Source organism: Callithrix jacchus, chromosome 5 (genome assembly GCF_049354715.1).
Source record: "Callithrix jacchus isolate 240 chromosome 5, calJac240_pri, whole genome shotgun sequence".
In the NCBI taxonomy this organism is placed as follows: domain Eukaryota; kingdom Metazoa; phylum Chordata; class Mammalia; order Primates; family Cebidae; genus Callithrix; species Callithrix jacchus.
Genome location: NC_133506.1, coordinates 122,557,949 through 122,570,561, shown reverse-complemented (window position 1 = coordinate 122,570,561; position 12,613 = coordinate 122,557,949). Strand labels below are relative to the sequence as shown.

General features: G+C 48.6%; 1 protein-coding gene across 4 annotated transcripts in view; it reads left to right on the top strand.

Annotated features, from left to right (window-relative positions):
- The window catches only part of PRKCA (protein kinase C alpha), a 490,912-nt gene that overhangs the window by 406,440 nt on the left and 71,859 nt on the right, over positions 1–12,613 (top strand). For all 4 annotated transcript variants that reach the window (XM_078374473.1, XM_078374476.1, XM_078374475.1 and 1 more), the window contains 2 exons: positions 9,356–9,493; positions 11,874–12,047. In XM_078374473.1, coding sequence (XP_078230599.1) covers positions 9,356–9,493; positions 11,874–12,047 — 312 coding nt within the window. The remainder of the gene's footprint in view (positions 1–9,355; positions 9,494–11,873; positions 12,048–12,613) is intronic.

Sequence of the window (12,613 nt, the reverse complement as noted above, 5' to 3'; positions counted from 1 at the left end):
CAAGATCATGCTACTGTACTCCAGCCTGGGCAACAGAGCGAGACTCCATCTCAAAAACAAAAACAAAAAACAACAACGAGGGCAGAGGGAATAAAGTGTGAGGTGCTACACTAGGGTGCTTTTGCAAAAGATACCTTATTTCCCTTTTAGTGCAGTCCAGGGAGATAGTCCAGCATAGCCCAGGGACACAGTCCTGCAGTCCAGGGAGATAGTCCAGCATAGCCCAGGGGCACAGTCTTCTTACTATTATATTATAGATAAGGAGCCTGGGGCTCAGAGTGGCAGTGTCATCTGTCTGGAGTCACACAGCAAAAATGGGTAAGATTTAAATTTGATCTGAGCTCTTTGGAATCCAAGTTCAGGGTTCTTTCCAGAGTTGCCCATGGGTTTTATATGGTAATTGAAGATTGTCGAAGGTGGAAAGGGTCTCAGAGAGCAGTGACTCAGAGAGGAATGTTGGAACTTGGAGAAATGGCCCAACTGTCTTAGATCAGCATTTCTCAACCTTAAATGTGCGCAAGAGCCACCCAAAGATTTTGTTTAAAATGCACATTCGGACTTGGTAGGTCTGGGGAGAGGTCCAAGAGTCTGCAATGCTGCCAAGCCTCTAGCTGACGCTGCTGGTCCGAGGACCACGCTTTGGGAAGGGATGACACAGACTCCAGTGACCTTTGGACGACACGTTCTTCAGAGGAGAGGCTCCTTTTTTTTTTTTTTCTTTTTTTTTTGAGATGGAGTTTCACTCTTGTTGCCCAGGCTGGAGTGCAATGACACAATCTCCACTCACCGCATCCTCTGCCTCCTAGGTTCAAGCAATTCTCCTTCCTCAGCCTCCTGAGTAGCTGGGATTGCAGGCGCCCACCACCACACCCAGCTAACTTTTTTGTATTTTTAGTAGAGATGGGATTTCTCCATGTCAAACTGGTCTCGAACTCCCAACCTCAGGTGATCCACCTGCCTCAGCCTCCAAAGTGTTGGGATTACAGGCATGAGCCACCGTGCCCAGCCACGAGAGGCTACTTCTTAGTGGCCTTGGTTTCATCAGCCCCTTGCACCATGTCTGGGGCATGTCACAGACACAGATGTTTGTGGGATAAGTGGGTGAATATGCTGAAGTCTCACAGAGAGACCCATGAGTGTAACAACAGATGTGTCCTGAGTCACAGCTTTGTGCCAGGATGCCGCTGGGCCCTCTTGAGAAAACAAAGGTAAATGGGAACAAATAAGAGGCACCAGGCATTGAGCAGTCACTGGGTATCAGGTGCCATCCCTAACATTCTCACATTTGCTCCTCCCAGGAGTTTGGTGAGAGGAACACCATTAGGACCATCCCATCCTACAAACGGAGGGCCAGAGGCGTAGCATGGTGGAGGAGCTCATCCCAGCAATGCCTGATACAGGCAGATGCAAACCCTCCCCTCTCAGGGGCCGCTCTCTATTGCTCTCTAAAGAACTAGACAAACATCGTCAGAGCTGAAAGGAGATTCCTCTAGGGTCAGGGGTGGAAACAGTTTCACAGGAGGATGCAGTACTCCAGCCTGTTGACTGCTGCTCAGAGCCTGGTCCCCCACCGCTTTCTTTACCTAACTTGGAAATGAGTGAGGTGGACTCAAGATTTGGGACACATCAGCGGTAGCGTTTCTAATGAGAATACCTGCTTTAGGTCAGCAGCCCAGTGGATGCTCTGTTCTGAGCATTCATCTTAAGGAGACATTCTGCTTTTCTGCTTTTCCACCTCTGCAGTCAGAATTTCCCATTGGCTCATGCCCCCAGCAGGGCATCTGCTGTGTCAGGCGGTGTTTGCATTGCTGGAGTGAAGGATGCCAGCACGCTTATTCTCCTTCCCCAGGTTTCCTGAAATCTCCGCAGTTAGGCTGTTGGCCGCAGCTTTATCCCTAGACATATATTGCTTTTATTTGCACTCCTGGTGAAGTCTGAATTACAGTCATGACAACTAGAGTTATGTCAACAATATGCAAGCCAGGAAGGGCAGGTCTCTTAATTCTGCTGGGAATCCAGTTCGGAGAAAGAAATGGTCAGCTCGGGGCTCACAGTTGCTCTTGAGCCAGAGATCCCAGCTGGATCTTGGGCAAGCCAGACTTCTCAGCAGAGGAACAGCCCTTCAGAGAAACCCTTCCAAGGGCCTGTTTTCAGCTTGCTGGCCTGGCTGATTGGTCTCATGCGGCTCTGGGGAGGGTCATCGTGTGGCCAACCACCCTGAAGGGAGGAGAGCCTCCCGGCACTTCTCTGCGGCTGTCCCAGCATGAACAGTGATTGCTTGAGAGAAAGAGCTCAGACTGTGTATGAAGCTGCAAATGCAGAGTCAGGGCTGCTTCTCTCAGCAGCTCACCTGACGCCGTCTGCTGCCTTTTTTATGTTTGTCATCTGGCCAACCAGTGGTGGCTGCAAGTTGGCCTCTGTCAATTCTGTCAGTCTTAGCACAAAGAGCACAAATGTGAATGAATGAGAGAGAGAACTCTGAGTTCTGAATTTATGTGCCTGATACAGTGCTTGGTCACAAGATAAAAACTTGAGCAAGACTTGGTCCTCACTTCCTAGAATCTCACAGGCTAGTGAGGAAGACAGATCAATAAATCCAAGAAGAGGCTGGGTGTGGTGGCTCACATCTGTAATCCCAGCACTTTGGGAGGCGGAGGTGAGCAGATCACTTGAGCTCAGAAGTTTGAGACCAGCCTGGGCAACATGGTGAAACCCCATGTCTATCAAAAAAAAAAAGGAAACAAAAATTAGCTGGATGTGGTAATGTATGCCTGTAGTCCCAGCTACTCAGGAGGCTGAGGTGGGAGGATCACTTGAGCCCAGGAGGTTGAGGTTGCAGTGAGCCATGGTCATGCCACTGCACTCCAGCCTGGGTGACAGAGCAAGCCCCTGTCAAAAAAAAAAAAAAAAAAAAAAAAAAAATCCAAGAAGAAGAAATGTGTGTGTCAGGTTCCCCAGAAGCTGACGCGGCACCAGGGTTTTGATAATTCATTCCAGAAGGGATCCCAGGAGATGTGGGTGGGGAGGAGAGTTGGGAGCCAGTGAAGGGAGCCAGCCAAGGGTGTATTCTCAAGCTGATGACCACTGTGGGTAGGGGGGAGAGTTGGGAGCCAGTGAAGGGAGCCAGCCAAGGGTGTATTCTCAAGCTGATGACCACTGTGGGTCAGGGGGAGAGGTGGGAGCCAGAGAAGGGAGCCAGCCAAGGGTGTATTCTCAAGCTGATGACCACTGTGGGCAGCTGGAGCTCAGTCCTCCTCTGAGCCAGGGGAACATTCTGGAACAGGCTTTCTTTTTATGGCTGGTGGAGGGCAGTGGTTGGTTGAAAGGCACCTTGGGCCTCCTCTGCAGGAGCAGCCTGAATGGAACCCTCAGGTGTTCACAGGTGTGCAGAATGGAAAGTTCAGAGGATGTGGGTGGACCCTGTTGGCCACAGGTTGGAAATTTCAGAGAAACCAAGAGGAGATGCTTGAGCTCGATTTCAAGGGTGAACAGAACAGCAGGGCCCCTGCCCTCTTAGACTCATAGTCAGGTGGCAGCAGGTTCCAGGAAGAACACTAATGGGGAGAAGGAAGGAGTGTCAGGGTTTAGGAAGACCACTCTGGAGGGTGACTGAACAGCAGAAGAGGGATGGTCAGGGCTGGTGTCCCAAGGTAGGACGCAGCTGGGAGCTTGCGGCAGGCTGGTGTGGCTGGGACCAAGGCTGAGGGCATGATGGGAAGTAAGGTGAGAGACAGAGCAGAGCAAGTCTCCTCCTCAGCCGTCAAAGCCCTCAGCCGCCTCCTCTGTCATGTGGGAAGCCAGTGAATGCAGGACAGCACCCCTGTCCTTTTTTTTTTTTTTTTTTTTTTTCCTGAGACGGGGTCTCACTCTGTCACCCACTCTGGAGAGCACTGGTTCGGTCTCCGCTCACTGCAACCTTCGCCTCCCGGGTTTAAGCGATTCTCCCACCTCAACCTCCCAAGTAGGTGGGACTACAGACACCCACCAACATGCCAGCTAATTTTTATATTTTTTGGTAGAGACAGGGTTTCACCATGTTGGCCGGGCTGGTCTCGATCTCCTGACCTCAAGTGATCTGCCTGCCTTGGCCTCCCAAAGTGCTGGGATTGCAGGCGTGAGCCACCGTGCCTGGCTCCCACTGTCATTTTAGCTGTAGCCTGCCGGTGAGCTAGGGCAGGTCCCCAAACGCTAGTGCGACCTTGACCTCAGCTGTTGGCCAGGCTCTTGATACTGCCATGGGAAGGAATTCAAGGATGAGTCATTAAATACTGAAAATATGGAGATTTATTGCAAAGCAAAAGTACACACTCAAGAAAGGGAAAGGCAGGCATACTCCAGAGAGAGCTGCGTGCGGGGAACTTTGGGCCTGCTACCTTTGTGGGTTTCTTTAAGGGGAGTAATAGTCCTGAAGATTCCCAGATAAAGGTGGAGATTTCTCAGAAATGTGGTGCCACCAATTTTTACACCAGATATCAGTCTTCCTGGACTAGTCATGGCACTGGTGGGTATAGGACTGAGGATGCTAATGAGGAGACAGTGAGGTCCCAGGTGACACTAGGTCAAATCCAGCACCACGTTGGGTCCAGTTGGTCTTAGCCAGCTTGACCCATATCCTGATTTTTAGGGTCTTCTGGGCCCCCAGCTTATGCAGTTATTTCAATTTTTTTTTTTTTTTTTTTTTGCTAGTTCCGTGAAACTGCTGCCTGGGATTTTCTATTCTCCTGCTACCACCCTGTATTTTTTCTGTCTCAGTTTCCTTGAAGAAATAGCAGTTAAGCTGGGACCTGAAGGGGTGGGAGAGGCCAGCCAGGCTAGGGGGTGGAGGAGAAATGGCAGGCCAGGGAGGCACTGACTGGAGGTCTGGAGGTCAAGCCCCACCCAGCATCTGTTCCTCAGCCCTAGCGCCCCTGCCCACCTGGAAGTCCTATGTGGTTCCTGTCCCCCTGCCCTCAGGCATCCCCCGCCCCCAGTGACATAGCTGCTCCTCCAACCCCAGCATTGATTAGACCCTGATTGAAAGTGGGACTTGCTCAAAGCCAGGCCCAGACCCCTGAGAGTGTCATTCCCTGGAGTTTCCTACCATCAAAGAGCTGCTTTCAAAAACTTGGCGATGGAGATTGCTCTGTGTTCTTTGTCAGCAAGGCCTGCAGGTGGCAGCATGGAGACAGCTCAGGAAGTGTGCTCTGTGGTGGAAACAAGAGAAACGCTGCTCTTGACGGGAGCAGGGGCATTAAGATGCTGGGTCTGCTCTGATCTCAGGGCTGGCTTGGGCTGGGGAGAAATCCATTCTGCCCTCTGGGCCAGGTCACTGAGAAGCCAGCTCCCTGACATGAATGTGTCAGCCTGCTCTGGACCCCACATACCGACCTGTCTCCTTCCCAACCAGCTGCCCGCTCTACCAGAAACTCAGCTCTGCTTTAGAAACTCAGCTCTGCTTCCTGCTGGAAAGAATCTGCCCAGGCAGAGCCGAAAGCCCGTGGTTTCCTCTGCCCAGCTCCACCTTGTGGGAGCAGGTGCCTCCTTTGTGGATGTTCCTCCCAAACCTGGTGATTGATTTGAGACCCAAGGCCAAGGTCATATTCCAGCCGAGTTCAGAAGTACTTGAATGTAAAAATGCTTGTGTCAGCCTTGAGCCTGACTGTGGGCGATGTCCTATCCTAATAACCATACTAAGATCATAGTGTAAAACTCACAAGACCGGCGTTAGGTTATGTCTGCAGGTGAGGTGGTAGATGGCAGTGCGTGTAAAAAGCCCCCTGCCTATCTGGAGGCTCCTCACTGCGTCAGCTCATATCCCCTCACTGTGGTGGTTGAGTGTCAAAGGAGAAAGGAGGAATGACTGCCTTGGAATGTCACAGGAGTCAGGCATACCTGGGTAGAACCACGTGCTACAGATGGAAGCTGGGTATTTGTTAGTGGTATGAATAGCAACTTTACCCAGGTGAACATGGTTTTCAAGCACCTCAGATCAATCAGTCAGTTGCGTTTGGGTGTTTTCAGATGTTCTTGTGAATCCTGAGAAAATACAATTCATCTGTGCCTCTTTCTGATTACTTTGTTCTTATTCTAAGTCATAAGTGCAGAATAGAGTGGCATAGTCAGGATTCTCATCCCAAATTTGCACTTCCTGTCTATTCTTTTACATTTAGACACAGCCAGTCAGGCACAGTGGCTCATGCCTGTAATCCCAGCACTTTGGGAGGCCGAGGCAGGTAGATCATGAGTTCAAAGCTAGCCTGGCCAACATGGTGAAACCCCGTATCTACTAAAAATATGAAAAAATTAGCTGGATGTGGTGGCAGGTGCTGATAATCCCAGCTGCTCAGGAAGCTGAGGCAAGAGAATCACTTGAACCAGGAGGAGGAGGTTACAGGGAGCCAAGATCACACCACTGCATTCCAGCCTGGGCGACAAGAGTGAAACTCCATCTCAAAAAAATTTTAAAAATTAAATTTAGACACAGCCTCGGAAGTGTATCGACCTAGAATCATTGCTGGGGCCAGTGTGTAGAGGGCTGGGCCAGCCCTGCCAAAGGGGACAGGCCAGTGTGTGTAGCATTGCAGTTCATGTTTTATCTTTACGGGCCTTCTAGTGGCCCCAGGTTTACAGGTGTTTCCACCACACGCTGCCAACAGAGGTAGAGCTCAACCGTGTTTCACACTTTCAGTATGGAAGCAAAAATGTCAGGGCCATCTCTCCCTCATGTTTCAATGTCTCTGGTCAAATGGGGCCAACTGAATTCATCTCAGCATGTAGGCCAGTCCTGAGACTTGGTTCCTGTACAAGCGAGTTCTTTTTTTTTTTCTTGAGATGGAGTCTCACTCTGTTTCCAGGCTGTAGTGCAGTGGCATGATCATGGCTTACTGCACCTTCCGACTCCCTGGTTCAAGCGATTCTTTTCTGCCTCAGCCTCCTAAGTAGGTGGGATTATAGGGACACACTACCACCCCCAGCTAATTTATATATTTTTAGTAGAGACGGGGTTTCGCCACGTTGGCCAGGATGGTGTTGATCTCCTGAGCTCGTGATCCACCTGCCTCAGGCTCTGGAAGTGCTGGGATTAGAGGTGTGAGCCACCACGCCCGTCCACAAGCAAGTTATTCTTATAAGAGAAAAGTATCGCTCAACAGCACAGCATCTGATGAGCACATTTGAGCTTCATTTCTGTATGTGTTCAGCCAGAAAGCTGAGTGCATGTCCTGTGCCGAGCACTGTTAGGGTTGGGAATCCAGTCACAGCTGGCAGTGTCACAGGGTGAGCCCCAAAACTGGGGTTCAGCCTAACAGGCCATGTGGCTTCTTGGCTTTGTGCAGGAGGGAATTTAAGAGCAAACCTACAGACTAAAGTGAGAGCAAGTTTTTTAAGAAAGTAAAGGAATAAGAGGGTGGCTGCTTCTTAGGCAGAGCAGCCCTGAAGGCTGCTGGTTGGCTGTTTTTATGGTTATTTCGTGATCGAATGCTAAACAAGGGGTGGATTACTCATGAGTTTTCTGGGAAAGGGGCAGAGAAGTCCCAGAACTGAGGATTCCCCTTTCACACCATAAGGCTAACTTCCAGATGTTGCCATGGCATTTGTAAACTGTCTTGGCACTGGTGAGAGTTTCCTGTAGCGTGCTAGTGTATTTAATTAGCATACAATGAGCAGTGAGGAGACCAGAGATTGCTTTCATTGCCATGTTGGGTTTGGCGGAGGTTGGCTGGCTTCTTTAGCAGATACTGTTTTATGAGGGGGTCTTTGTGACCTGTATCTTGTGAAACCAGTCCTGCTGAATTCTTATATCAGCAGAGGCTCCTCCTGTAGATGCAGAGGCTCCCCTAGAGAGCGCAAGGGGGCTCAGTCAGTATTTGTGGGATGAAGGCATGGTGGTGCTCAAAGAGGGACAATGGGTGACTTCTTGTAAGCCTTCTCTGCCTCTGATCCATAGTAAAGCCCCTTGAGTGCCTTCCTTACCTCCTTCACCATCATCTTGGTAACCACAAAGGTGTTGACTTCAGTGAGTTCATAGCAAGGGCTCTGGAGCTCAGATCCGCTGCGCTGGAGAGGGAGGTGCTGCACCCTCTCTTTAAGAATGTATCCAAGGTGGCCAGGCGCAGTGGCTCACTCCTGTAATCCCAGCAAATTGGGAGGCCAAGGCAGGCAGATGACAAGGTCAGGAGTTCGAGACCAGCCTGACCAACATGGTGCAACCCCATCTCTACTAAAAATACAAAAATTAGCTGGGCATGGTGGCTTGAGCCTATAATCTCAGCTACTCAGGAGGCTGAGGCAGGAGAGTCGCTTGAACCTGGGAAACGGAAGTTGCAGTGAGCCAAGATTGCACCACTGCACGCCAGCCTGGGCGACAGAGTGAGACTCTTTCTCAAAAAATAAAAAAAAAAAAAAGAAAAAGAATGTATCCAAGGCAAGAGTCATTGCCTTCGGGCTCAGTGCTGTGGCTGTGGAGGCCCAGTCAGGGTTCTGGACCTATCAGCAGCTGATGCTTCCTACAACCAGCTCCTCCCCATCAGGCAGATATTCAGAATTCAGAGTCTTGTGCTGGGAGACTCAGCCCACTCCAGGCTTCTCCAATGCTCCTTCGGTGACAGTGAGACATCCCTGTGGGTTCTTACTTGCCTTCCCTTTTCTCCAGAGCCCTTTTACCTTTTGCCTTTGACATGGACTCTGAGGGCCTGGTGAGAGTCATGAGGGCAGGGTTCCCTCCAGGGCTTATGAAAACCCCTTTGGTAGCTTGCCCACCAGGCACAAAGGGCACCTTTCCCTTCTCACGCACATCACCATTTCTTTTTGTGAGTTTAAGTCTTGATTTAAAGAAAAAAAAAGGAAAAACACCAACCCCTGTTCTTACTGCACATTTCAAAATAGCAATAAATCATCCCCATGGCTTGCCATTTAAGCATTCCTCTCCAGAGAACATTTTCCTCCCTTTTGGTGTGGGTACAAGTTTCCTTCATGCAGATTAATTTTAAATTGTAAAATCTACAAATACGAAAAGCATCAGTATGTAGTTTATTTCCTTTGTTATGTTAATGGACCCGAAGCACTGTTTTTCCCAAGTCAACTTGTACATGCTAGAATTACAACCAACCAGCCGTACGCGAATCCCCACGTGTCAGTTCTAAGTTAACTATGCCGAGTTGTCTCTTGATAGAGCAATTTTCTGCTACTCTGCAGACTTTCCCGGCAGATCGAGTGTAGCCACTGATATCTGAACAGATATTCAGTCCTCACCCTATTTCCTTTTTTCATGCCATCCCACCTCCAAGCAAACATTACACTTAGTTACAGTGCTGTGGTTTCTGTCACTCTTTCCCCAGAAAAATGACCCATACTTTTCCCATTTGTGCTTGTTATTTAGAAAGCCAAGCTTGGCCCTGCTGGCAACAAAGTCATCAGTCCCTCTGAAGACAGGAAACAACCTTCCAACAACCTTGACCGAGTGAAACTCACCGACTTCAATTTCCTCATGGTGCTGGGGAAGGGGAGTTTTGGAAAGGTAAGAAGATGTTCATCTGCAAATTGGAGGGGCTTCTGCAGAGAATCTCGAATCAATTTTGCTCTCCCTGAGGTTTCCTGAATAACACATTAGGTCTCTGTGATTTGTACAGTTATTCAAAATGCCACCAGGATGGCTAAATGATAGATAGGAGAGGTTTATTGGTGATACCAGTTTGCAAACCCAAAAAAGAAAGTCTGTGGTGTGAAATGAAGTTGCCCTGTCTTTGAAGAGAGAAAGGGTAGATTGGGTTTTATGCCTCACAGGATCCGTGTTACACAATAGAGTCATCCATATTCAACAGGTTTGGGAAGAAACTGCTGAGGGAAGCTGAGCACAGGCACAGGGGATGAACGTACATGCAACATGCATCTTGTGTTCACTTTGGGTGGGGACTTAGCATTAAAATGAGGTGGAATTTGGCTAGGCATAGTGGCTCATGCTTGTAATCCCTGCACTTTCGGAGGCCACGGCAGGTGGATCCCTTGACATTAGGATTTGAGACCAACTTGGCCAAAATGGTGAAACTCCATCTCTGTTAAAAATACAAATATTAGCTGGTTATGGTGGTGTGTGCCTATAGTCCCAGCTACTCTGGAGGCTGAGGCAGGAGAATCACTGAAACCTGGGAGGTGGAGGTTGCAGTGAGCTGAGATCGTGCCACTGCACTCCAGCCTGGGCAAGAGAGGGAGACTCCATCTAAAAAAAAAATTTTTTTAAGGTGGAATTCGGCTCTTTACATCAAAAGGTAAACCACAGGACACAAAAGCAGTTTGTGAGCTGGCTCTGCAAGCTGCTGAATCTGGTTTAAGGCCTACAGTTGCTTCACCAAAAAGAATGTTTGTAAGACCAGTCTTCAGTCCAGTCTGAGTCATAGTGGTCTGAGTTGTAAATCAGAGTTAGGAGGGGCCTCAGAGTTCTTACTGTTAGGGAGCTTAGCAAGAGTGGTTCATCTTGCAGCTGGAGGAATTTCAAAATTTGCCATGCCAGCTGGGCTGAACCCTCAACCCATAGGTAACCGTTTCCTTAACTTTAATGTTTCCAGAAAGGGTCCTGATCCAGACCCCAAGAGAGGGTTCTTGGACCTAAAACAAGAAAGAATTCACAGTGAGTCCACAGAATAAAGTGAAAGCAAGTTTATTAGGGAAGTAAAGAAACAAAAGAACGGCTGCTCCACAGGCAGAGCAGCAGCATGGGCTGCTTGACTGAGCATACTTAGAGGTATTTCTTGATCATATGCTAAACAAGGGATGTATTATTCATGAGTTTTCTGGGAAAGGAGCCGGCAATTTCCAGAACTAAGGGTTCATCCATCTTTTAGACTATATAAGGTAACTTCCGGATATTGCCATGGCATTTTTAAACTGTCGGGGTGCACAGAGTGTCTTTTAGCATGCTAATGTATGATAATTAGCATATAATGAGCAATGAGGGTAGTCAAAGGCCACTTCCATCGCCATCTTGGATTTGGTGCTTTTGGCTGGCTTCTTTACTGCATCCTGTTTTATCATCAGGGTCTTTCTGACCTGTATGTTATGATACCCATCCTGCTGACCTCCCATCTCGTCCTGTGACGAAAAATGCCTGACCTCCTGGCAAGGCTCCACCTTATTTTTCCCATCCCTTATTCAAGATGGAGTCACTCTGGTTCGAATGCCTCTGACATTAGGGTTCATCTTAGTTGATAAAGAGGCATCTGTTTGATCTCTCAGATCAGAGTGCACAGTCCTCAGGTGGTTTCTACTTCATTAAAAACAACTTCATTCAAAAAGCTATAGTCGGTTCACTCCGTGTTACTATTTCTCAGTGTTCAGAACAGAGGGGATGCTCAGAAATGCTGGTTGATGAAGAGTTTTCACAACTAAAAATTAAATGTTAACTTGTAGCAAGCAAATATAATCATTCAGAGATACTGGCATGCAATCTTCTGCAATCTGCCTGTATATCTCCATTTGGGTTCTGTGGCCCCACAGCTCATATTAGACCCAGGAATTGATTTCAAGCCTAGGTTCTTGACTTGTGAGATTATAAATGTCAGTCAGCTTTTACTCTAAGGATACTCCTGAAAAATGTGAATAATTCCAAACTAATCCTGATACTGAATGTTGAGTATTCATTTTAGCAGCCAAAATAGTGTCATCATGTGGCAGTGTGGCCACTTACGAATCTCGATGGCATTGAAGTTATGTAAATGCTGCATGGATTGAATTTGTAGTGATGTGTAGAATGTCCAAATTTGCACATAGAGTTTAATATTTTTGTATCTCACATTGACGAACGTGCACAGACTGTCACTGAGCCATCATCTGGCCTGGCTCCTTCCCTCCGCCCCCAGGAGATGTGCTTTAAAGTGTTCAGGTTGTTCTTCATGTGTTCTCAGGTGATGCTTGCTGACAGGAAGGGAACAGAAGAACTGTACGCAATCAAAATCCTGAAGAAGGACGTGGTCATTCAGGATGATGACGTGGAGTGCACCATGGTGGAAAAGAGAGTCTTGGCCCTGCTAGACAAACCCCCGTTCTTGACACAGCTGCACTCCTGCTTCCAGACAGTGGTAAGGACCTGGGGTGTTTTTATGCAATGTAGTATCCAGCTCTCAGGGGTACACCTGAGCCCAGAGCTTCTTAGCATCCTTGTTCCTTTGGAGAAAGGTGTGATGCAATGTCAAGCAGAGGTGACTGGGGACAACCTCCGACCTCTCTCACTGGTAGATTGGGGGTGTGCCTTCTCTGTAAGGTCCTCTGCTTGGCATTCATGCCATTTATTTCAGCAAACATTTCTTTTTTTTTTTTGAGATGAAGTCTCACTCTGTCGCATGGGCATCTTGGCTCACTGTAACTTCTGCCTCCCGGGTTCAAGGGATTCTCCTGCCTCAGCCTCCTGAGCAGCTGAGAGTACAGGCATGTACCACCATGCCTGGCTAATTTTTGTATTTTGAGTAGAGATGGGGTTTCACCATTTTGACCAGGATGGTCTTGAACTCCTGACCTCAGGTGATCCACCCACCTCAGCCTCCCAAAGTGAGCCACCGCGCCCGGCCAAACATTTCTTTCTTTTTTTTTGAGACAGGATCTTGCTGTCTTGCCCTGGCTAGAGCTCAGGGGCACAGTCACGTCCCAC